This window comes from Chionomys nivalis, chromosome 13 (assembly GCF_950005125.1).
Source record: "Chionomys nivalis chromosome 13, mChiNiv1.1, whole genome shotgun sequence".
Lineage (NCBI taxonomy): Eukaryota > Metazoa > Chordata > Mammalia > Rodentia > Cricetidae > Chionomys > Chionomys nivalis.
This window is the reverse complement of record NC_080098.1, coordinates 9074563-9099030: the sequence shown is the minus strand read 5'-3', so window position 1 is coordinate 9099030 and position 24468 is coordinate 9074563. Positions and strand designations below refer to the sequence as shown.

At 38.4% G+C, this 24468-nt stretch overlaps 2 protein-coding genes and 1 pseudogene across 4 annotated transcripts in view; 1 reads left to right on the top strand and 2 right to left on the bottom strand.

Annotated features, from left to right (window-relative positions):
• The window catches only part of Acbd5 (acyl-CoA binding domain containing 5), a 36565-nt gene extending 27826 nt beyond the window's left edge, over window positions 1-8739 (top strand). For all 3 annotated transcript variants that reach the window (XM_057787311.1, XM_057787310.1, XM_057787309.1), the window contains 4 exons: window positions 828-1027; window positions 1327-1371; window positions 1891-2000; window positions 4879-8739. In XM_057787311.1, the coding sequence (XP_057643294.1) occupies window positions 828-1027; window positions 1327-1371; window positions 1891-2000; window positions 4879-4891 (368 nt within the window). In that variant the 3' untranslated portion in view covers window positions 4892-8739. The remainder of the gene's footprint in view (window positions 1-827; window positions 1028-1326; window positions 1372-1890; window positions 2001-4878) is intronic.
• A 1753-nt stretch (window positions 8740-10492) lies between these two features.
• The window catches only part of Mastl (microtubule associated serine/threonine kinase like), a 48080-nt gene continuing 34104 nt past the window's right edge, over window positions 10493-24468 (bottom strand). Inside the window, exons 10-12 of the mRNA XM_057788097.1 lie at window positions 21751-21864; window positions 21116-21217; window positions 10493-12650 (exon numbers count right to left, since the gene is read on the bottom strand). Coding sequence (XP_057644080.1) covers window positions 12493-12650; window positions 21116-21217; window positions 21751-21864 — 374 coding nt within the window. The 3' untranslated portion in view covers window positions 10493-12492. The remainder of the gene's footprint in view (window positions 12651-21115; window positions 21218-21750; window positions 21865-24468) is intronic.
• On the bottom strand, window positions 12956-13904 carry LOC130886187 (60S ribosomal protein L7-like; annotated as a pseudogene).

The following is a 24468-nucleotide window of genomic DNA, read 5'->3' as shown; positions in this document are numbered from 1 at the left end:
GAGGGTTTAAATTTTTTAAAAAGATTTATTATAGTGTTCTGCCTGCATGTGTGCCTGCAGGCCAGAAGAGGGCGCCAGATCTCATTACAGATGGTTGTGAGCTACCATGTGGTTGCTGGGAATTGAACTCAGGACCTCTGGAAAGGCAGCCAGTGCTCTTAACCCCTGAGCCATCTCTCCAGCCCCCTGGTTTAAATTTCTATACAAAGATTTATTTTATTGTATGAATGTTTGCTTGCATGTCTGTATGTGCCCCATGGGCATGCCTTGTGCCTGTTGAGTTCAGAAGGTAGTGTCGGATCCCTTGGAATGGAGTTACCATGCAGGTGCTGGGAACCAAACCCAGGTCCTCTACAAGAGCAACAAGTTATAGATCAGCTGAGCCGTCTCGCCAGCCCCAGTAGAGTTTTTAAACATGTACTCTGATCATGAATCGTTCTTATGAATTGTGTAAACATTGTCATACACTAGTAATAATGTACACTCTTCCCCTAATATAGAATAGATTCCATTAATGTTTTTTTGTTTGTTTTTCGAGACAGGGTTTCTTTGTAACTTTGGAACCTGTCCTGGAACATACTCTGTAGACCAGGCTGACCTCGAACTCATAGAGATCCACCTGTCTCCCAAGTACTGGGTTGAAGGTGTAAAGGTGTGCACCCTCTCCCCCCGGCTCCTAATGGTTTATTTTATGTGCTTCCTGGTTGCTTTTACTTTTCTTTGTTTATTTATGTATCAAGGAATTATGAAGGAAAATGAATAGTACACTATTTCTATTTTAAAAAGAACCCTTTATTGATAGGTAACTTACTTTATTCTCTCAATAGGGCATAGAATTCCACATTTGAGTGAAGGAACCCAGGGTCGGCAAGTAGGAAGTGGAGGTGATGGAGAACGCTGGGGCTCAGACCGAGGGTCCAGAGGCAGCCTTAATGAGCAGATTGCTCTTGTGCTCATTAGATTACAAGAGGACATGCAGAATGTCCTTCAGAGACTTCATAAACTGGAAACACTAACTGCTTCACAGGTAAGCTACTAGTCTGTTGTTATCTTCTGTTAAGCAGTGTAGAATCTGTATTGATAATACTTGCATAAATACCAGGTGTGGGGGGGTGTGATGACATGGGTAACTCATACCTGTAATCCCAATAATAGGAAGGTGGAGGCAAGAAGGATCAGAAGTTCAAGTTCAACTACATTGGGAGTTGTAGGGCCACTTGGGCTAGGGCTAGAGACCCTTTCTCAAAATAGAAATGAAAAACCCCCAAAATTACACACTTTTTTTTTCATTCATTCAAAGTTGTTACTTTTCATTTGGATTTAAAGGCGAAATTATCATTGCAGACAAGTAATCAGCCCTCCTCATCACAGGTAAGAATTTTAAATGAATTATAATACATTTATGGTTTTTGAGCTACTTAATATGAAATCTACCTTTCAGAGCTTTGAAGCTAAAAATGTGTGTTGGGCTGTGTCCCTTTGGTCTTTGGACACTCTTTTCCTTGAGAGTGCTTTACCTTATCCTGTAATAAACATTTCCAACAATAAAAAAGTTGGATATGTTTATTTAAGTCTTAGAAGTCTGCTTACTGAGCATAGAATATTCTGTCAGAGGAGAGATTGTTATTAGTTTTAAATTTATGAATTATGTATTAAGAAAGCTGGTCTGGGGTGTCTCATGCCTTTAAACCCAGCACTCGGGAGGCAGAGCAGGAGGATCTCTGTGAGTTCGAGGCCAGCCTGGTCTACAGAGTGAGTTCCAAGACAGCCAGGACTGTTACACAAAGAAAACCTGCCTTGAAAAACAAAACAACAAAACAAAACAAATGTCTTCAAGTTTCTCGATGCAGTACTTAAGAGATAAATGACAAGCTTATTATGTTTTCACAGAAACCATCTTGGTGGCCCTTTGAGATGTCTCCTGGTGCATTAACTTTTGCTATAATATGGCCTTTTATTGCCCAGTGGTTGGTGCATTTATATTATCAAAGAAGGAGAAGGTAATACTATAGTTCTATAATTGAAATGGTTCATGGACTCTTATAACTTGTAGTAGATACAAGGAGATAGGTCTGCTTTATAGATGCATTGTCATTCTGAACATCCAAGGACTAAAACTACCTTGGCAAATGTTTCTGTGGATTTCTATGTACTTGAATACAGAATATGTGATGGATTTGTACACCTTTAATTTATGTACATGACAGTGACTGTATGCTTTATAAGTTTTATGGCTAGTGAAACACGATGCTCTTAAAGACCATTTATTTCTAAACAGCGTTAATAGAATTTCAGAAGCAGCAGCCACTGTCTTGGTAGCACTTGCCCCTTCAAAACTGTGTATAAGTATGCTCTTTGCAGATACAGACCTTAGTTTAAATCACTTCCACCATAGTTACAAATTTTAGGTGCGTTTCAACGCCCTTTTATTTTTTATTATTTGTATTTTATTTGGGTATATTAGGTGTAGAACCCAGGGCCTCTTACTAGGCAAACAGTCTACCACTGTTCCGGCCCCCAAACTTCTTTTCATGTTTATTTTGTAGAAAGCCTGTGGTTAAGGCTGTGCAGATAGCTTAGCTGCACAGCAAGCACGAGGGACCTGAGTTCGATTTTCAGAACTACCAAACAGAGCGGGGCATGGCTGTGCATGTGCGAAGGAGGCCGTCCAGGGTGATAAAATGGTGGTTCTTGACCTTCCTAGTGCTGAGGCCCTTTCAATACAGTTCCTCCCGCTGTGATGACCCTCAACTATAAAATTACTTTTATTGCTACTTCATAACTATAATTTTGTTGCTGTTATGAAACATAATGTAAATATTTGTGTTTTCTAGTGGTCTTAGGCAACCCCCATGAAAGGGTCATTTGACCTGGTAAGGGATTTGGCCCACAGGTTGAGGACCATTGCTCTAAAACATGAATAGCTTCTAAAGCAATGTTCTTAACCTGTCACAGCATTAGGAAAGTTGAGAATTACTACTCCGAGGACCGACACCTGATGTTGACTTATGGCTTCTTCTGTGCATCTATCACATACACATGCACCACATACATGTGAATACGTACACGCATATATACACAAAATATATAAAATGAAGGTAGTTGAGAAATTTGGCATAGAATAATAATTATTTACTTATTTTTTAACTTAAGACTGAAACAGCTTATTCAGCTTATTACATCATGAAAGGTTAAAAAAAATGATATATCCAACCAAGCATTATAATCTCAGCACTTGTGGGGTAGAAGCAAGAGGAGCACGAGTTTCAGGCTAGCCAGTTGCATAGTGAAACTCTGTCTTACAAAAACAAAAAAGGAAGAATTTTTTTCTTTTTTGAGACAGGGTTTCTTTGTGTTGTGTAGCTCTGGCTGTCCTGGAACTAAGTTTGTAGACCAGGTTAGCCTCGAACTCAGACATCCGCCTGCCTCTGCCCCTCGAGTGCTGGGACTAAAGGGGTGGGCCATCACTGCCTGGTCTAGAAAAATTGTTTTAGCAGTTATAGAAAATTGGATGGGGGAGGGGGCTAGAGAGATGGCTCAGCAGTTAAGAGCACTGGATGCTCTTTCAGAGGACCAAGTTCAATTCCCAGCACCCACATGGCAGCTCACAACTGTCTGTAACTATAAGATCTGACACCCTCACACAGACATATATGCAGGCAAAACACCATTAAAAAATATAAGGAAAATTGGATTTTTTTAAAAATTTCTTTTTGCTCTTTGAGCTTGTGTTTCAGACTTTGCTTATGCTGGCTTGTGCTCAGGCCGGTGTCGAACTTGCAGTGGTACCCGGCCTCCCGAGTGCTGGGGTTATGGGTTTGTGCCATCACCCCCTTTGAAAATTGAACTGCTTTTGTAAAATTACTTCAGGAATTCATTTACTTTAGTACTTCATTGCTGCCAGACATCTAGTAAAGGAGGCTCACTATTTCTTCTAAGTATCCCTTTTTGTTGTTCAGAGATGGAGAAACAGAGTTTCTGCTTTATTGTTGAGTTTTTCACTGTTAAGTGCTCCTTCCAATTGCAAATTCTTCAGTACAGCATGTTTTACTGAGACAGGTTTAAACATAGTTTGGTTGTGTATGTGGCTGATAGTACTGGGTTGGAGATAGAACCAGGTAGATTAGATATCTTTTTTTTTTTTTTTTTTAGTTTTTCGAGACAGGGTTTCTCTGTGGCTTTGGAGCCTGTCCTGGAACTAGCTCTTGTAGACCAGGCTGGCCTAGAACTCACAGAGATCCGCCTGCCTCTGCCTCCTGAGTGCTGGGATTAATGGCATGTTCAACCACTGCCGGCCTAATTTTTATTTTATTGAAAATAGATTGTTTTTTCATATAATATAACCTGATTATAATTTTCATTCCTTCTATTCGTCTCAGTACTTCCCCTCTTCCTTTCCCCTCTAGATATATTTTCTTTCTGTCTGTCATTAGAAAAGAACAGGGCTACTGAGAGATAACAACTAAATATGACAAAATGAGATATATAATTTTATGAAAATGAAAATATGAATTAATCCCCCCAAGTATTAAGTGTATAGTAGCCAGTTAGAAAAGTATGAGAATTAGAAGGTAAAATGAGAGATATAAAATGAAAATTATTTATTAAAAACTGCTTGCACGCTCTTATATAATAGCTTGGTATACTAGAACATGAAAGTAGTCCCCAGCACCAGCAGTAAATGAACCAATACACAGAAAACTGTCTGATAATTTTGGCACCCGTGGTTCTATCTTTCCTGCCAAGCTGAGTAATGATAATGATTATTTGTAGTTTTATCTTGAGTTTGAATGCCGTGTGCTCACAAAATCTTTTTGGTATGAATTTGCTTGATATTCATTTATACTTACATGATTGGTTTTTACTTTCTTTTTAAAGAAAACTAAACTGAAGAAAATGGCATTTTACTCAAGAAGATTGGCTCTGGATGACCTAAGAAATGAAATGAATTGTGGATTTCACAAGAAAATCTCAGTTTGTGATGATTATATTTCTTTTCTCCAATAGTTTGTTTATATACATATGTATTCTTTGCACTACACAAATGGTAACATTTTAAGGACTAATATTGCTGATACTTGAACAATCAATCTCAACTAGGTGTTTTTTTTTTTTATTGAAAAAAAATTTTCCGCCTCCTCCCCGCCTCCCATTTCCCTCCCCCTCCTCCCACCCCTCCCCCCTCCCCCCACTCCTCTTCTTCTCCCTCTCCAGTCCGAAGAGCGGTCAGGGTTCCCTACCCTGTGGAAAGTCCAAGGTCCTCCCCCCTCCATCCAGGTCTAGGAAGGTGAACATCCAAACTGTCTAGGCTCCCACAAAGCCAGAATATGAAGTAGGATCAAAACCCCGTGCCATTGTCCTTGGCCTCTCATCAGCTCTCATTGTCCGCCATGTTCAGAGTCCGGTTTTATCCCATGCTTTTTCAGTCACAGTCCAGCTGGCCTTGGTGAGCTCCCAATAGATCAGACCCACTGTCTCAGTGGGCGGGTGCACCCCTCGTGGTCCTGACTTCCTTGCAAATGTTCTCCCTCCTTCTGCTCCTCATTAGGACCTTGGGAGCTCAGTCCGGTGCTCCAGTGTGGGTCTCTGTCTCTATCTCCATCCATCGCTAGATGAAGGTTATGGTGATATGCAAGATATTCATCAGTATGGCTATAGGATAGGGCCATTTCAGGATCCCTATCCTCAGCTGCCCAAGGAACTAACTGGGGACATTGCCCTGGGCACCTGGTAGCCACTCCAGGTAAAAGTCTCTTGCCAACCCTTAGGTGGCTCCCTTAACTAAGATATGTGCTTCCCTGCTCCCCTATCCAACCTTCCTTTATCCCCAATCATCCTGTTTCCCCAAGTTCCCCCCATCCTCTCCTTCTCACTTTTCTTTCCCCATCTCCCCTTACCCCCATCCCAACCCACCCCCAAGATTCCAATTTTTTGCCCGGCAATCTTGTCTACTTCCCATAGCCAGGAGGATAACTATATGTTTTTCCTTGGGTTCACCCTCTTATTTAGCTTCTTTAGGATCACAAATTATAGACTCAGTGGCCCCTATCCATGGCTAGAAACCAATTATGAGTGAGTACATCCCATGATCTTCTTTTTGGGTCTGGGTTACCTCACTCAGGATAGTATTTTCTATTTCCATCCATTTGCATGCAAAATTCGAGAAGTCATTGTTTTTTTACCGCAGAGTAGTACTCTAATGTGTATATATTCCACACTTTCTTCATCCATTCTTCCATTGAAGGACATCTAGGTTGCTTCCAGGTTCTGGCTATTACAAACAATGCTGCTATGAACATAGTTGAACAAATGCTTTTGTCATATGATAGGGCATCTCTTGGGTATATTCCCAAGAGTGGTATTGCTGGGTCCAGGGGTAGGTTGATCCCAATTTTTCTGAGAAACCGCCACACTGATTTCCAAAGTGGTTGCACAAGTTTGCATTCCCACCAGCAATGGATGAGTGTACCCCTTTCTCCACAACCTCTCCAGCAAAGGCTATCCTTGGTGTTTTTGATTTTAGCCATTCTGACAGGTGTAAGATGATATCTCAAAGTTGTTTTGATTTGCATTTCTCTGATCACTAAGGTGGTTGAGCATGACCTTAAGTGTCTTTTGGTCATTTGAACATCTTCTGTTGAGAATTCTCTGTTCAGTTCAGTGCCCCATTTTTTAATTGGGTTAATTAGCATTTTAATGTCTAGTTTCTTGAGTTCTTTATATATTTTGGAGATCAGACCTTTGTTGTGGGGTCTCTACTAGGTTTTAAGTAGCATATGTAGACTTACTCTTTTTGAGCTTGACAGACATTAATTTATTATCGTTTAGTAACATGTTTACCTAATTTTTTTCTCAAAGAAATATAAGCTGCTTTTCTAAGGCACTGTTATGATTATAAGATTTATAATATTTACTTTTCTAAATTAAACACAAGAAAGAATACAACACAAGTGGATTTAAATGAGGTTAAATCAATTTTGTATCAGTCACTGAACTGTTCACAGGTAGCTGCAAACTGATGGAAGAGTCCTCCGCATTCTTTGTGGTCTGCCCAGTTCAGAAAATCCTTGTCCTTTGTACTGTGGCCATTGTCTCACAAATGAGTCACTGAACAGACTTGATGAGGGAAATGAAGAATAGGCCCAATGGATGTGGAAAAGTATATTCCAAGCTGACACAGAGAAGTCATCAGATTTTTAATTCAATCATATGCACTTAATATTTTTTTTTTTTTTTGGTGAGGATATCCAATGTCTGCTTCATAGGGTGCTTTGCAATAAAATGAAAACTTACTTATACTGTTTTTACTAAGGAGCAAACGCATGAAAATCTTTTTTTTTTCTTCAAGTGGTAAACTCCAGTCTGGATTCTTAACCTCTTAGTGCCTCAGGTTTTCCTTTGGGGTGTACATCACAAGGTATTAGAGGGATTTTAAATATACATGCCATCTTTGTTCGCATAATTAAGGGATGCCTAACTAATGAAACCTAAGTTTCTTTTGTTCTTTAGATCAAAATGAAGACTGAAAATAATCCTTTTTGTATATTTCCCAAAACCTGTGCTTATACACCTTATGCTTTGAAGATGTAATTTACAAACTTTATAGCAAATTCCCCCCCTTTTTTCCTTTTGAGACAGTCTCAGTAGCTCTTGCTACTGATGTTCCCATCGTTTCTGGGACCACAGGCATGCACCACCTGACTAGCTTTGTATAGTAAAAAAATTTAATGCATTCTTGATATGGGATGTTGGGGGGATTAGCATTAGGTATTGGACATTTTCAGTAAGAGCAAAAGAATCCTTCTCTAGTGTATAGGGTTGTTCTTTGAAGAAAAAAGTATGACAACATTATTTGCTTGTCCCAGACTTCTCAATTTTTTTTTTTTAAATTGTGTATCACATCTTGGTTGAAAGGAACTACTGGTATTTGCTTAAGATATGAAACAAACAGACCCAAATCTACCTTCTACTTATTTAGAAGGAAAAAAAGGAAATAAGTGAATTATCATAGGTAAAGTATGGATCAAGAGTTTATTTTTTTTAATTAGACAAGTTGGTATCATAAAATGATGGCTTTTTTCTTACATAAATAAAATGCAAATCAAGGATGTAACAAGTTGTGATTCATTGCAAGTAGTCAAGGTAACTAACTCCTAAGGGCAACCATTTGTATCATATATCAGAATTACTTTATAGCTTGAAAAGCACTTTGCACACAGTCCCTGTATATAATTGATGTAATTATAGGATATAATGGTAATGCTTTAAAACATAACCTCATTTTAAAAATTGACAGCTATGGTATTTTTTTAATGATCAGCTTTTCTGTTTATTGTAAAACTAAGTTAAAAATAAAAGGTTAATGAGAAATGAAATATTTTCTTATTACTGGTTAACTGTATTGATTGTGTACAGAACTGAAGCGAGAGCACATAGGAGCTGCTATGAAGTAATCCTGAGTAGCAGGCAGGGGATAGCAGCTCTCCACAGCACAAGCATGTGAGGTCCCCAGCAGTTCCCAGAACCATGCAGAGAAGAAATTCACGAGACTAAATGAAGCCATATTATGTGTAATTTGATAAAAATTTCAGAAGTGAATGCAGTTTAACTCATTTGTCATCTGAGGACACCAGTAATAGTTTAAAAAGAGGTAGGGTTTTACTCTGTAGCTCAGATTGGCCTCAGCCTGGAAGCAGTCCTCTTGCTTCTGCCGACAAAGGACACAGAAAAGCCATTTTAATTTTCATAGATATGAAGCTTGGGATGTAAAGGTGTAGAGTAATGTTTGTTTCGATTCCTCTGGTGCTGTCTCTGACTCACAATAGCCGTGTCTCCAGTGAAGGAGAATTTATACCTACTTGAATGCAGGGGAGGGATGAGTTCCTAGTGTTTCTGTTTCAAATTGCCTTTAGCCCAAACAATGTTTATGCGAGAGAGGCATATTTGGGGGGACATTTCTTCAGACTGATTTCTGTGGGGAACAACCAAGATCATTTATCTCCGTTTCAGTTTCTCTTTAACAAGTCTGAATGTAGTTTATTGACAGGTGTAAATTTAGATGAGAAATCATTTATTCTCAATAAATACCATTACAACTTACCAATAATTACCATTACATTATCTGGTGGCAGAATTTTAAATGACTGTAGCCTATGACATGTCTGTGATAGCAAATTGTAATTTTCTACTCAGAGCTGTGTTGGCTAATTTTATGTCAACTTGACACTAGCTAGTTATCTGAAAGGAGGGAACTTCAACTGAGAAAATACCTCAAGATCTGGCTGTAGGGCATTTTTAAAATTAGCAATGGATGGAAGATGGCCCAGCCCAATGTGGATGGTGCTATCCTTAGACTGGTGGTTGTGGGTTCTGCAAGAAAGCAGGCTGAACAAGCCATGCTAAACAAGCCAGTAAGTAGTACCCCTCCATGGCCTCTATATTAGTTCCTGCCTCCAGGTTCCTGCTCTTGAGTTCCTGTCCTGACTTCCTTTGATGATTAACAGTGATATGGAAGTGTAAGCCAAATAAGCCCTTTCCTCTCTAACTTGCTTTTTGATTCATCACATCCATAGAAACCCTAAGATAAGGCCCCTGTCTTCTCTACTAGAATTAAGTCCAATTTTGTAATGCTTTAGGTTTTAGTGTTTTTCAGAGTGCATGTGTCCATGCCGTAACAAACATATGGAGGTCAGTAAATAGTTTGCAATTATCTCCACCCACTGTGTGGTTCCTGGAGACTGACCGTGGTCAGGATTGGTGGCAAGTGCCTTGCAGTCCTCTCCTCCCATTGTGTGGTTCCTGGAGACTGACCGTGGTCAGGATTGGTGGCAAGTGCCTTTACTCACTGAACCTTCTTGCTGGCCCTAGTTTTTGTTTTCCTGAATGTTTGATTCTTTTCATTTTTTACTCTTTTGGTTTTTCAAGACAGGATTTTTTTTGTAGCTTTTGAGTCTGTCCTGGAACTCACTCTGTAGACCAGGCTGGCCTTGAACTCACAGAGATCCACCTGCTTCTGTCTCCTGAGTGCTGGAATTAAAGGTGTGTGCCACTACTATCCAGCCAGTGTTTTAAATACTCATTTATGTATATCTCATTTAGTCAGTTGAATAAGTAGGTGATCTGAATTAGTTATTTTTCTATTGCTGTGATTAAGACAATATGACCAAGATAACTTATTAAAAAACACTTTATTTGGGGCCTATGGTTTCAGAGGGGTAGAATTCATGATGGTGGAGCAGAGGTAGCAGGCAGCATCTGAGCATTCATATCTTAACCACAAGTAGGGGCAGAGAGCACACTGGGAGTGACCTGAGTCTTTTGAAACCTTAGTGCTCACCCCAGTGACATACTAACTCTCCTTCCCAAACAGTTCCACCAACCAGGGACCAAGTATTCAAACGTGCGCCTATGGGGACCATTCTCACTGAATCCATCACACAACCAAAAGAAACAACACTGTTGGAACCTTAGGTTAAATAATCGTGAAAGAAGAAATACTTCTCTTTTATTATTTTTTATTCTTTACATTCTGTACAGACAGGCAAAATAAAACATAAATGTGCAAAGTGTTTATGACTCACTGTCAATGAAAAACACCACCAACTACTATGGAAACAGGCCAATTTATGAGAACCAAAAAGTAGAAAAAACATTTTATAAAAAATGCATTTATGGAAAGAAATGTTTCTCTTCTGTGTACTTACATATAACATATTGTTTGCTTTAATAAATGTATCCCTATGTTTATTCATCCATCTGTTGACACACTTTTTTGTCTAGTCCAGTGCTTTATTCATGTAGTCCCAAGGAGGTCAGGACCTCTCAGTAGTCCACAGCAGAATTAAATTTTACTGTAACCAACTGTCCAGTGATTTGCTTTAAGAAGCCATTAGCGGTTTGCTTCTGCAGACTCATTTTTAACTAACTGGGATCCAGAGTTCTTAGAGGCCAGACTTCCTTGGACCCCTAGTTTGTTAATCTGACTCTGCTTATTCTAATTCTACAAAGTAAGTATGTGTGTTACTGGAGCTTGAAGCCAAGGTCCTATGCATACTAGGTAAGTATTCTCTACCTTCAGCCTCCAAAGTAATTATATCAATCACCAATATATTAGTGCTCAATATTAACCTGTCCGTGGCAGCACAATTGTTTAACCAGGTTTAGATTCCAAAGGCTTTTTTTCTACTACTTGAAAACATTATAAAAGGACTATAGATTGAGTAAATAGCCTATAGAATATGCTGTCACCTGAAAAGTGTGACTCACTTTAAATGAAGTTGTAGTAACTATTTTGAATATCTTTATTTAAAAGGGTAACTGGAAAATTAAGTAGTCATTATAAAATAGGCAGAGTAAAACCTTTAGCCCAAGGATTCAATACCCAGCACCAATTATGCTGTGTCTTTTATTGTAACAGATATAGGCTTGTCTCATCTTTGCAAACTACATTATAGCTGAGCGGTGACTAGGTGGTAAAGTAGAAACACTAAAGTCAGTGTGCAAAAGGTTATTAACAAAACCTACCTATGGTACATTTAAATTGTAATTTCGTTCTTCTAGGGAAATGCTAAAAGTCTCAGTTTAGCTGATTCTTAGTATTCTTCAAAAAGAGTGATGCTGACAATCATTAGTTAACAGCTATTAAACAAAAGTAGATTATTACTATCTTTCTCTGATAAAACTGAACAAGCTACTAAAACACCCAACCTTTCCAGAACTCTTAAACAAACAGGAATTATAGAAGAGAGCACCAAAAGCAGTCAGGTAGCAAAATTCTATCACTAGGAAGGTAAGGTAAACCCTTAAAATCTTAGTTCTTTTGAATAGGCTGCATTCTGCAAAGTTTTCTAGCTTTTTTTTTTTTTTTAAGTTTTACAAGACAGGGTCTCACTATGTAGTCCTGAATGGCCTCCAGCTCAGAGACAGACCAGGCTGGCCTTAGTTTTGAAATTGCAGTTATATTTCTGTCTTGCATCTGTCTCCTGAATATGGGGGCTTCTGGCTTGCGTGTCTGGCTCAATGTCTGATATTGACAGTCATGTATTGTCTTGTATGACTGCCTTGAGACCACAGTTTTGCAGGCAACCATGTACAAATAAATTTAAATGAAATAGTCCTTTTTTATTTGTTTGATATTAACATTGAAGTGAACAGAACAATGAAATCTGCATAGAAGCTTATGGCTCATTCCCTCTGTATTGAGTAGTGGTGTTTTAGTTTATTGATACGTTAGTCTTCATAAAGTGCAGCTAATAAATAAGACAATAAGATGAAGAAAGCTGTGATGATTTATATCCAGGTTATGGTAAAGATAAATTACATATATTTCTCATAGTATTTTAATTTCGTAAAAGCTGTTGTATTCCTTAATTGAAAGTTCATTAGCCTAGGCACGATAGTGACTTCTCTCCTGTTAGGTCAATCTAGTATTGAACATAATATTGCAAAACTTAATTCTATATTACAAGATTAGATCAAAATGATATGTATGTTCTACAGACTAAACCCAGATATGGTCAGATGCTGAGCAGTATTCCTGGCTTCAAAATAGGATGTATCTGTTTCGTCATCTGGCTGTGGTACGAAAGGCATTGTTTGATGTTGCAGATTTTCCCAGTCCACTTCACTGAAGAGAGGATGATGTTTCAGTTCTTAAGGGGAAATATGTAAAAAAAAAAAAACCACCAAAAACAATATTAGGACACCATCATTTAAAAGTATCTTGCCCTATTCTATTATACCAAATTTCGCTGCTTTGTTTAATGTTTGTCTCCCTATTAGACTACGTATTTTACACTGTATCATTTTGCATATCACCTGGTAGGTGCCTGGTTTCTATTTGTCTAGCGAGTGAATAAATGACCTTAGTAGAAGTGGCTCTTTCTTTTTTTTTTCAGTTTGCCAAGCTGTGACTGTTATTAACTGACCATATTACAAAAATACCATGGGCGACTCCTTAGTTCATCCGTCTAATAAGCCTGTTTATCTTGTCTTCCACAAAATGAGTTGTCTTTTTCTTCACCACCTCATGGAGAAGATAATTTGAAGGGCCACAGGAAGTTATTTGCTTCCTTGAAGCATTTTTCCAACTGTATAGATCTCATGAATTAGATCCTCCATGCAGATGATGCCATATTTACCAAGAGATTGAGCAATCAAGGAATTATCTGTCAAGACAATTCTCTTCTTATTAATTTTGCTATAGCTACATTTGTAGATGAGCTCATTTACTGACTTCAGATTGGGGTACCCCCTTGCAATATATGGTTCCACAATCCTCAGCATGTTAACTGAAGCCTTGTTGAGCTTAACAAAGGTGCCATTGAAGATCTGCAGAAGACGGGGAAGCTGCAACACCTTGCACACCTTTGGGCTTTACACCTCTGATACCTCGGATTCTGTTTGTTTTTTTGTTTGTTTTTTTTTTTTTTGTTTTTCGAGACAGGGTTTCTCTGTGGTTTTGGAGCCTGTCCTGGAACTAGCTCTTGTAGACCAGGCTGGTCTCGAACTCACAGAGATCCGCCTGCCTCTGCCTCCCAAGTGCTGGGATTAAAGGCGTGCGCCACCACCGCCCGGCTTTTTTTTTTTTTTCTTTTTTTTTTTTTTTTTGGTTTTTTTGAGACAGGGTTTCTTCGGATTCTGATGACAAGTGCCAGCTTCGGTTCTGCTGGCATGTTGAAGTTCCCAGCTTGCCTTGCCATCCTAGCCATGCAAATCTCTGTTTACTCCTTGTGATAGTGCTTTGTCTTCTCATAGATGAGCTTCCTCTAGGCCCTTTGCAGTGACTTCAGGGCAGTCTTCTTCCAAAGGTGCTTCTCCTTCAACTCTGCAAAATTCCTTCACGTTTTCTTAAGGGTTTCTGGCACAACAGGAACCTCCTTTTTCTTCTCTGGTACAGTCTCCATGGTTCCAGTGTGGGGCAGGGGGAAGAGGAAGGAAGTGGATCTTTCTTGATGCCATCAGCTTCACATGCTCCCTCATTTGCAGACGGTTTGGCTTACTTCTTCACTACCGTTGGAGCTCATCTGACTAATGCTCCAGTTCATTTCACCTCTTCACCCACCTGTCACATGACAGTCTTTAAGCACCAGAAAATTCATCTTTTACTCTTTGCTTTGAATACTTATCTTCCTTCATGCTGATTCCACATATACACTGGTGATGATTGGCTATATATTTAACTTACTGTCCCTTTGTTTTTGGTCTTGTTTATGTGTCTGAGATAAGGTCTCAGTAGCCCAGGCTATCCTGGAACTCACTGTGTAGCCCAAGCTGAAAGTTTTTACAGTCCTCTTCCTTAGTCTTATAAGTGCTGGGTTTCCTGGCATGGACCACCATGGCTTGGTTCTAGTCTTTGATGACATTTCTCACACATTCTCTCCATATTCTTCGATTTACTTGGTTCCACTGTTACATCTTTAGAGTTTACTAGCTAGCATTACAGGTACATCTAGAATCTTTCCATCACAGCACTCCTGCTTATAAGATTTCCAATTCTTCAACTTATTGTTTTGTTTTGTTATGTAGTCTTGGCTATCCTGGAACAGGTCTCTATATAGACCAGGTTGGCCTCAAACTATGCCTGCCTCTGCCTCCGGAGTACTGAGATTAAAGGTGTGCACCAAAATACCTGGCTCCGTTGGTTTTAATTACTTCTACCTACTAAAATAAAACCATGTTCGCTTGTTTGACTAAACTGTGATATTTTGTTGCTAGAAATAAGCTCCCTTTTCCCTAACCTTCATGGTTTCTTTGCAGTGATTGAACTGTGGCCTTGCATTCGCTGTGCAAGTGTCTACTGTGGGCTACACCTCCAACCCCAACCAACTCCTCACTTTTCTTTTTCAAACTATGGAGCTAAGCTGGCTTTAAACTCACAGCAATCCTGTTGCAGGCTCCTTCCTAAGTGCTGAGATTATAGGGAGGAGCCACCATGTCCAGTTTTCAACCCTTTCCCTTTTTTAAATTTATTTTTAAAAGATTTATTATATATAAAGTGTACCATCTGCATGTATACCTGCAAGCTAGAAGAGGGCACCAGATCTCATTACAGATGATTGTGAGCCACCATGTGGTTGGTTGCTGGGAATTGAACTCAGGACCTCTCTTAACCTCTGAGCCATCTCTCCAGCCCCAACCCTTTACCTTTTAAAGCAACAGTACAAATGTTAGTAAATTAAGAAGTGACAAGGCAGTAAGTAAATAAAACCAAAAAAAGTATATACTTTTAAGGAGAATCTTGGAGGATGTCTACACAGAGTATTTATATTGGGAATCTTGATTTAGGAGACTTATATGCCTATAAATTGTTTTTCCTCTAAACTAAAAGACTGGTAGGAGCCAGGCATGAGTCTGAACAAGGACTGCTTTAAGTTCAGGGCCAACATGGATGATAGGAGTTTCTTGGTCTCATACACCTGTAATCCTGGCACTTAGGAGATGAGAAAGAACAGGAGACTATGTAAGGGACTTCTAGGCTATAATGAGACTGTCTGCAAAAAATATGAGGGATGTAGGGAGGGAAAGAAAAAAGAATAGAAAAAGGGATACAGTTGCAAAAATAATTTTCACTTCTTTAAAATAAGTACCTAAGAACAGATACATTTAAAAGTTATTTTGTATGATGGTTCTCAACCAGGGTGGCTTTTTCCTGTACAGAATATTGGCATTGTCTGAGATACTGTTTTGGTGTTATAACTGTATACTCAACAGAAGCATCTGTTGAGTAGAGACCGGCTATTCTGTTAAATATTCTGCAGTATGTAAGACAACCCCATAACACTTGACTTGAAAGTTGAAAAATTATTTCAGAAAATAGTTATATACTATATGCCCCCCAAAAAGTAAGGTTATAAGAAAATCTTCTAGCCAGTAGCAACAGTGGAGCCTGATTTTGGAAACTTTCATTTTTTTCTAATAATTTATTGTTTCTAATTGAGCTATACATTTTCCCTACTCCCCTTCCTTCCTACCCTCTCCCTTTCCACCTTTTCCCAACCCCTTATCCACCCCTCCCCCGCCCACCTCCCATGCTCCTAATTTACTCAGGAGATCTTGTCTTTTTCTCCTTCCTAGGCAGATCCATGTATTTCTCTCTTAGGGTCTTTGTTGTCTAGGTTCTTGGGCTGGCTATTCTTTGCTTTATGTCTAAAAGTCACCTATGAGTGAGTACATATATTTGTCTTCTGGGTCTGGGTTAGCTCATTCAGTATGGTTTTTTCTAGTTCCATCCATTTGCCTGCAAACTTCAAAATGTCATCATTTTTTACCACTGAGTAGTACATTTTCCTTATCCATTCTTCAGTTGAAGGACATCTAAGTTGTTTCCAGGTTCTGGCTATTACAAATAATGCTGCTATGGACATAGGTGAGCAAATGTCTTTGTGGTGTGATTGAGCATCCTTTGGATAGATGCCTAAAAGTAGTATTGCTGGATCTTGAGGTAGATTGACTCCTAATTTTCCGAGAAATCGTCATACTGATCCAAAGTGACTGTACTCCCACCATCAATGGAGGAGTGTTTCCATTACCCCACATTCTCTCGAGCATACATTGTCATCAGTGTTTTTGATCTTGGCCATTCTGACAGATGTAAGAAATAAAAATTTCAGAGTTGTTTTGATTTGCATTTCTCTGATGGCTAAGGATGTTGAACATTTCCATAAGTGTCTTTCAGTCATCTGAGATTCACCTTTTGAGAGTTCTCTATTAAAGTCTGTACCCCATTTTTATTAGATTATTTTTTCTTTTGATGTCAAATTTCTTGAGTTCTTTGTATATTTTGGAAATCAGCCCTCTGTCGATGTGGGGTTGGTGAAGATCTTTTTCCATTCTGTAGGCTGCCATTTTGTCTTGTTGACCATGTCCTTTGCTTTACAGAAGCTTCTCAGTTTCATGAGGTCCCATTTATTTTTGCTCTCAGTGTCTGTGCTACTGGAGTTATATTTAGGAAGTGGTCTCCTGTGCCAATGCGTTTGAGTGTACTTTCCACTTTTTCTTCTATGAAGTTCAGTGTGGTTGGCTTTATGTTGAGGTCTTTGATCCATTGGACTTGAGTTTTGTGCATGGCAACAGATATGTATCTATTTTCAATCCTCTACATGTTGATATCCAGTTATGCCAGCACCATTTGTTGAATATGCTTTCTTTTTTCCATTTTATAATTTTAGCCTCTTTGTCAAAAATCAAGTGTTGATAGGTGTGTGGGTTGAAATCTGGGTCTTCAATTTGATTTCATTGATCTTCCTGTCAAAAATACCAGGCTGTTTTCATTATTGTAGCTCTGTTGTAGAGTTTGAAGTCAGGGATTGTGATGCCTCTAGAAGTTCCTTTATTGTACAGGATTGTTTTAGCTATCCTGGGTTTTTTGTTTTTCCATAAGAAGTTGAGTACTATTTTTCAAGGTCTGTGAAGAATTTTGCTGGGATTTTGATGGGCATTGCACTGAATCTGTAGATTGCTTTAGGTATGAGCGCCATTTTTACTATGTTAATCCTATTTATCTAAGAGCATGGGATATCTTTCCATTTTCTGATGTCTTCTTGGATTTCTTTCTTCAAAGATTTAAAATTCTTGTCATACAAATCTTTCACTTGTTTGGTTAGAGCTACCCCAAGATATTTTATGTTATTTGTGGCTAATGTAAAGTGTAACGTTTCTCTGATTTCTTTTTCAACCCGTTTATCTTCCGTATATAGGAGTGCTACTGTTTTTTTTTTTTTTTTTTTTTTAAGTTAATCTTGTATCCTGCTATATTACTGAAGGTGTTTTTCAGTTGTAGGAGTTCCCTGGTAGAATTTTTGGGGTACCTTAAGTATACTATCATATCATCAGCAAACAGTGAAAGTTTGACTTCTTCCTTTCCAATTTGTAGATCGCTTTGAGTTTCTCTCCATTTAGTTAGATGTTAGCTGTAGGCTTGCTGTATACTGCCTTTATTATGTTTAGGTATGCTCCTTGTATCCCTGCTTCTCTAAGATCTTTATCATGAAGGGGTGTTGTATTTTGTCAAAGGCTTTTTCCTGCATCTAATGAGATGATCATGTGTTTTTTTTTCTTTCAGTTGGTTTATATGGTGTATTACATTGATAGATTTTTGTATGTTGAACTATTCTTAAATCTCTGGAAGGAAGCCTACTTGGTCATGGTGGATGATTTTTCTGATGTGTTCTTGTATTCGAAACTTTCATTTCTTAAAAGTATTGTTATTACCAGTGTAGCCAGAAAAAAGAATCTTAAGTTTCATACATTTTCTAATTTTGTCTATTTTCTTCCCTACTAAGTTAGAATTTTTAGCCTCAAATGTGCTTTAAGCAGATATGCTTTTTCTTCAACATTTATAAAAATATTTATTTTTTATCTGGACCTGGTGTTGTATGCCTTTATTTCCAGAACTTGGAAGAAATAGATTTCTTGAGTTCAATGCTGGCCTGGTCCACATATTGAGTTCCAGGTCAATCACAGATAACATAGTAAGACCTAATCTCTAAAATTAAATTTTTTTACATGTTTAAGTATTTTCCTGCATGTATGTATGTGAACCACATGTATGCCTGGTATCCAATGAGGTAAGAAGAGGGCATCATATTCCTTAGAACTGGAGTTGAAGAAGGTTGTAAAGTCATCATGTGGGTGCAGGGAACCTAACTGGCTTCTTCTGCAAGAGCAGCAATTGTTCTTAATGGCTGATGCATCTCTCCATCCCCATGATAGAATACTGTGCATGAGAGTAACTGAACTCAGGTCCCCTAGCAACAAAAACAGTGGCTCGTGATCACTGAACCACTCTCCAGTCCCTCTAGAGCCTTTTAATGAGATCCCTGGGATGCTTTGCCTCTGCTCGTGCCTCTGTCTGCTGAGCTATCTCAGCAACCTCTTTACTTAAAGTCTGTATTTACAAGGCAATGCCTAGTATGTCATAGGTATTCAATGAAAGTTAAAGGGATAATGACCCTAGCTCCCCTCAAATGATAGTGTTTTATTATTTTTTATTGCGTTTGGCATGTATGTATAATGTGTAAGTGCAAGTTTGTATGTGAGTAGAAGCCTGTGCAGCTATAGTACATGGGTGTTGGTCAGTAGACAACCTTTGCTGTCAAGTCCAAATCTTCTACTCTTTTTTTTTATAAACATATAGGTTATTTTATTTGCTTCTTTGTGTCTCAGACTAGCTAGCTCATTGAGCATTTGAGAGTTCTTAGTCTTTGCCTCCCAACTTATGTAGACACATTGGGATCACACATGTGTGCTACTACATCCCAATTTTATGTGGGTTCTGGGGATCCAAACACTGGTCCTCATCCTTCCATAGAAAATTCTTTATCTACTGAGCCATCTCCCCTGCTTATTTTAAATACTTTATTATTATTAGTTAGCTAGTTATTTTTTGAGACAGGGTCCCGTTATATAGCCTGGCTGGTGTGGAAGTCACAGAGATCTGCCTTTCCCTGTCTCCCAAGTGCTGATACTGAACATGTGTTAAACCATATCTAGCTAAGATAGCATTTTATAATAGCAACCTAACCAATATGTAACATTCAGATACTTAGATGTATTAAAAATAACATTTGAAGGATGCAAAATGTCCAAATAACAATGTATACTCTTTGGAGCTCAAATATGGGATTTCTAGTGTTAAATGTGGCTTAATTATTGCAATTTTGAAAAAGCCCAAGGGGAGTGGTCAGGTATGTACAAGTTTACTTTACACAGGATTCTGCTCAATCTCATCCCTTAAAGAGGTGTTCCCAAGAACTCTAAGCAAATTTGTCTCTAGGACTCACTTTGTATCTGCCCACTCTGCTTTATTTTTCTTCATAGTACTTATGCCTACTTGGTATTACGTTAACAACTATTTGCTTAAGGAAATATTTTAAAGTAAGTCCCACAATGAGAGAGATTTGAGTAGCTCATCCCCTGGGTGGCCCCAGGACCAGAGCAACATTCACATTCAATAGGTTTAGTTAAACCAGTAACTATTGATATTTATTCATTTGTGAGTGTGTTTACTTGTCTGCCTTATGTTTGTTCACAAGTAATCATGAAAACCGAGAAGGGTGTTGTTTGCCCTGGAATTGGAAGGTGCATGTTGTGAGCCAGTCGGTGGTGTTGGGTACCAAACTTAGATCCTAGAAGAACAGCAAGTACTTGTAACTGCGGAGTCATCTCTCTAGATCCCAAACTTATGAAAAGGTACGTAAAAGCTGATTCAAGTAATACTCTCCTCTCCTCTCCTCTCTCTCTCTCTCTCTCTCTCTCTCTCTCTCTCTCTCTCTCTCTCTCACACACACACACACACACAAATTGCGAAATTGCATGTGAACATGGGCACAGGTGCCATGGCATGTGAGTAAAGGTCAGAGGACAATTTTGATGAGTTGCTTCTGGGAATTGAACTCAGGCTGTGTAGCAAGTGCTTTGGCCTGATGATCATTTCTCCATCTGACATGACTTATTTTCAAAGTTCATTCTTTTGCATATCCTCTGCTTCATATAGAAATGCATTTTTGGGCACAATGCTTATTTGTCTATATTACAATAAAAATGTTGAAGTTTTTAGGTGCTGAAGAGTGACCCTGGGGCCTGACACAAAGTAAGCATGACCTTCATATCTTAGCCATATCCTTAACATTAAGAAAAATTATTTTAAGGCTGCTGTCAATGAGATTTACTTCAGTTTCAAAGGTAGGATCAAGTATATATACCCAAGCATTAAAAAAAGCCCCCGAATGGTTCATAATGTACTGAATAAGTCTTATTTGAGGCAACCTGGGATGGAATGCTTTGTAATGGAATCAGAAATTAAACAATAAAAAAAAATACACAACAGGATATTCATAGATGTGCTAAACTTATAGATAGTTGACTATCAGGTATAGAAAACCCAAGATACGATACAATATGGTTTCTGGTGCCTCATGGAAGGTTACAAAATTGAGTGTGTGAGTTGTGACTACACTGCATTGAGTTTAAATTAAAGATAAATATACAAATGCATTATCTCAAGAAACTATCTTTTTACCATTGAGCAGTCAGATTATTGTACTAGAACTTGATGTTATAATTACTACCTGGAACCAAGCAAGTGTAAAATAGTTCATTGACAAAAAAACCTTACCTTTCATTCCAGCTCTCTTTGTATCATCAATGGTTAACAGCATTTCCACTGCACTTTGAGCATCATCAGATAGCTTTTCTTCACCTTCTGGCCAAGGGATATCTACAGATACACATATATAAGTAAAATTATTTGATTTTCCCTTGGGGATCCACACTTGGGTATGTCTTACTTTCTGCAAACCTTGGAGAAGCTGACACCCATAATCTGGGTGTATCTAACTTTGTTTTGAATGCCTCTTATTTTCATACCTCTCTGTCTCCTTAATTTTATATTAAAATACCTGTATTAGGGGGCTAGAGAGATGGCTTAGATGTTAAGAGAACTGGCTGCTCTTCTAGAGGTCCCGAGTTCAATTCTCAGCAACCACATGGTGGCTCACAATACCAGAACATGTAATAAATACCAGAATAATAAATACCAGAATAATGTAATAAATACCAGAACATAATAATAAAATAAATCTTAAAAAATACTTTTATTAAACAGGTTTGTTAATCATTCCCAAATAATAAAGATAAATGGATTGTTTTGTTCTATGTATGGGGTCTTGGGTATGCTAGACAAGTGTTTTACAACTGAGCTACATCCTCCAACTCTGACTCTATCTTAATAGAGAAAAAAATGAGAATCACCTCTTTTTAAAATATTCTGGAATACTTGCTGTGGAGTTTCATCATTAAAAGGGGGAATTCCAGTTAGAAATTCAAACAAGCAGACTCCAAGTGCCCACCAGTCTACTGCAGGACCTGAATTTAAAAGGAGATAAGTTGATTTTGCAATCATTTTATATAAATATTTTACAACTGAAATTTGACCAATCAAGATCTTCTTGATTTAGGACTTTCTTCTGTTTCTATACAGTAAAAAAATCCAGCCGGGCGATGGTGGCGCACGCCTTTAATCCCAGCACTCGGGAGGCAGAGGCAGGCGGATCTCTGTGAGTTCGAGACCACCTGGTCTACAGAGCTAGTTCCAGGACAGGCTCCAAAGCCACAAAGAAACCCTGTCTTGAAAAAAAAAAAAATCCAGATTATCTTCAGTTAGGCAATGGGTTAACCATCACCTTAGTTTTTAAAAGGCTTAAATTAGAAGTTGCTACAAATACTTAAAGAAATTTCAAGGCCACTTTTTGAATGAAGGAGTATATTTAAAGAATATATTCTGAAATAGACTTTTTTTTTCCCCAAGACAGGGTTTCTCTGTATAGTGAAATAGACCCCTTAATTTCAAGTTAAGAAATGACAACATAGCTGGGACTATGGGAGGCAGAGACAAGCAGACCTCTGAATCTGAGGCCAGCCTCGTCTACAGAGAGTTCCAGGATAGCCAGAGCTACAAAACAAAAACAAAAAAAAACCAAAAAACAAAAAAAAGAATGACAATTTGAAATGATTATTGCATTTTACTTGTTTCACCCAAATTTTGACTAGAGGAACCTCTGGTAATTATTGAATGTCCTAAATAGTGTTTTACTATGTGTTTTGTTGATAAAAAAATAAAGCTCTAATCTCACAGGGAGTGAGAGCTATCTGTGGTCAAATTTGAAGTACCATGACTCAGGGACATGAATTCAGTTTGCTTTGAAGAACATGGTCCAGGCTGAAGAGATGGATTAGTGATTAAGAGCGCTGGCTGCTCTTCCAGAGGTCCTATTCCATTCCCAGCACCCACATGACAGTGCACAATAATCTGTAACTCCAGGTCCAGGGATCCAATATCTTCCTCTGGCCTCACATGGTGCACAGACATATATGCAGGCAAAACACCCATACAGATAAAATAAAACTAAGTAAAAATGTCAAAAAAGAAAAAGACATGCTCCACGGTAGAAGTGGTTCTATGCGACTATATTAACTACAGAACAAAAAGTTGGGGCTGGAGAGATGGCTCAGTGGTTAAGAGCACTGGCTGCTGTTCCAGAGGACCTGCGTTCATTTTCCAAGCATGCACATGGCAACTCACAGCTGTCTAGAAAGGATCAGACACCTCCTCTCACAAAGATTTATATTCAGGAAAAACATAAATGCACCTAAATAAATAAATAAACATTAAAAACAGAACAAAGTCATAAATCAAGCTTGTCCAAATACACTGATGGTGCCCACAGGTAGGCCATAGAAAGGCAGGAAAAGCTCCTTTATAGTTTCAGATGCTACCTGGTGATATTCTCCAGCTTTTGGATTGGTGAAAGCTAGTGGTTTGTCAAGAATGCACTTTTGATTTTGTCCTATAACACATTTTAGAGGTTTTTATAGTCCAGGGTATTAGGTCAGCAACAGGTGGGCAGGGAATGGCTTTCTGAAGCACTAACAATGCCCGAGACAGCTTGACTCTGGCCTGCACTACCTTACCGCTCCATAACCACTATGTTCAATCAGTTGGTCTTGCAGAATCTTTAACACAGACGTGGACTTTTCTTTCTGGGAAGTTTATTCACCAGTCCCCATAGTGGCCAAATAGTCACATTTTGTGGAGGCAAAGGCCAAATGTTTTTTGTCTCACAAGGCTAGGAAGTCTAAATAATGCTGTCTGAAATAGACCGGACTGAATAGACAGAAATGCAGTATTGGAGGAGGAACACTTACTAAAATCATCAAGAAATAAATCCACCTATTACAGCCTGAGTCTGATGTTTTTTTCTTTGTATCTGACATTATAGTATTAATATCCTTACAGTTAAAATCATTAAGAAAATAGGCAAGGCGGTGCATGCCTTTAATTCCAGCACTCAGGAGGAAGAGTCAGGTGGGTTTCTAGAGTTTGAGCTAGCCTAGTCTATACTGCAAGTTCCAGGAGAGCCTGTCTCCTCCTCTCCCCGCAATTAAGATGGTGGCTAAGATATGGAGCTCAATTTTTGGAGTGCTTGCCTTTCATGCTGGGTTCAAGTCCTAGCGCTCTAGAACTGGAGGCAGAAGGATTAGAAAGTTCAAAGTTTTCCTTAGCTACAAGATGAGTTCAAGGTCAGCCTGAGCTACATGAGATCCGGTCTTGAAATAATAACAGTATGGCTTAAAGAAGTAAAGATAGCAGCTGAGAGGAACAATCAATTTAACAGACCAGGTTGAATGTATGTTTCCCTATGTGTCTACAGTCCTTTGAACTATATGCAATGTTTTGTTTGGAGTATTTTATTTTTCCTTTTTACTAGTTTGATTGCATTGCTATGACCTCATGAGGAGTGGCTAGTTCAGACTTTAGGAATGATCAGCTTTAAATATCTACATAATTATAACTCCTGTTATTATTAACTATATTTGTCCCATTATCTTGTTATTATATTAGATTTTAATTCAGGGATATAAATGAAAAGTCACAGAAGAAATCAGATAACAATATCATTTTAAATTTTC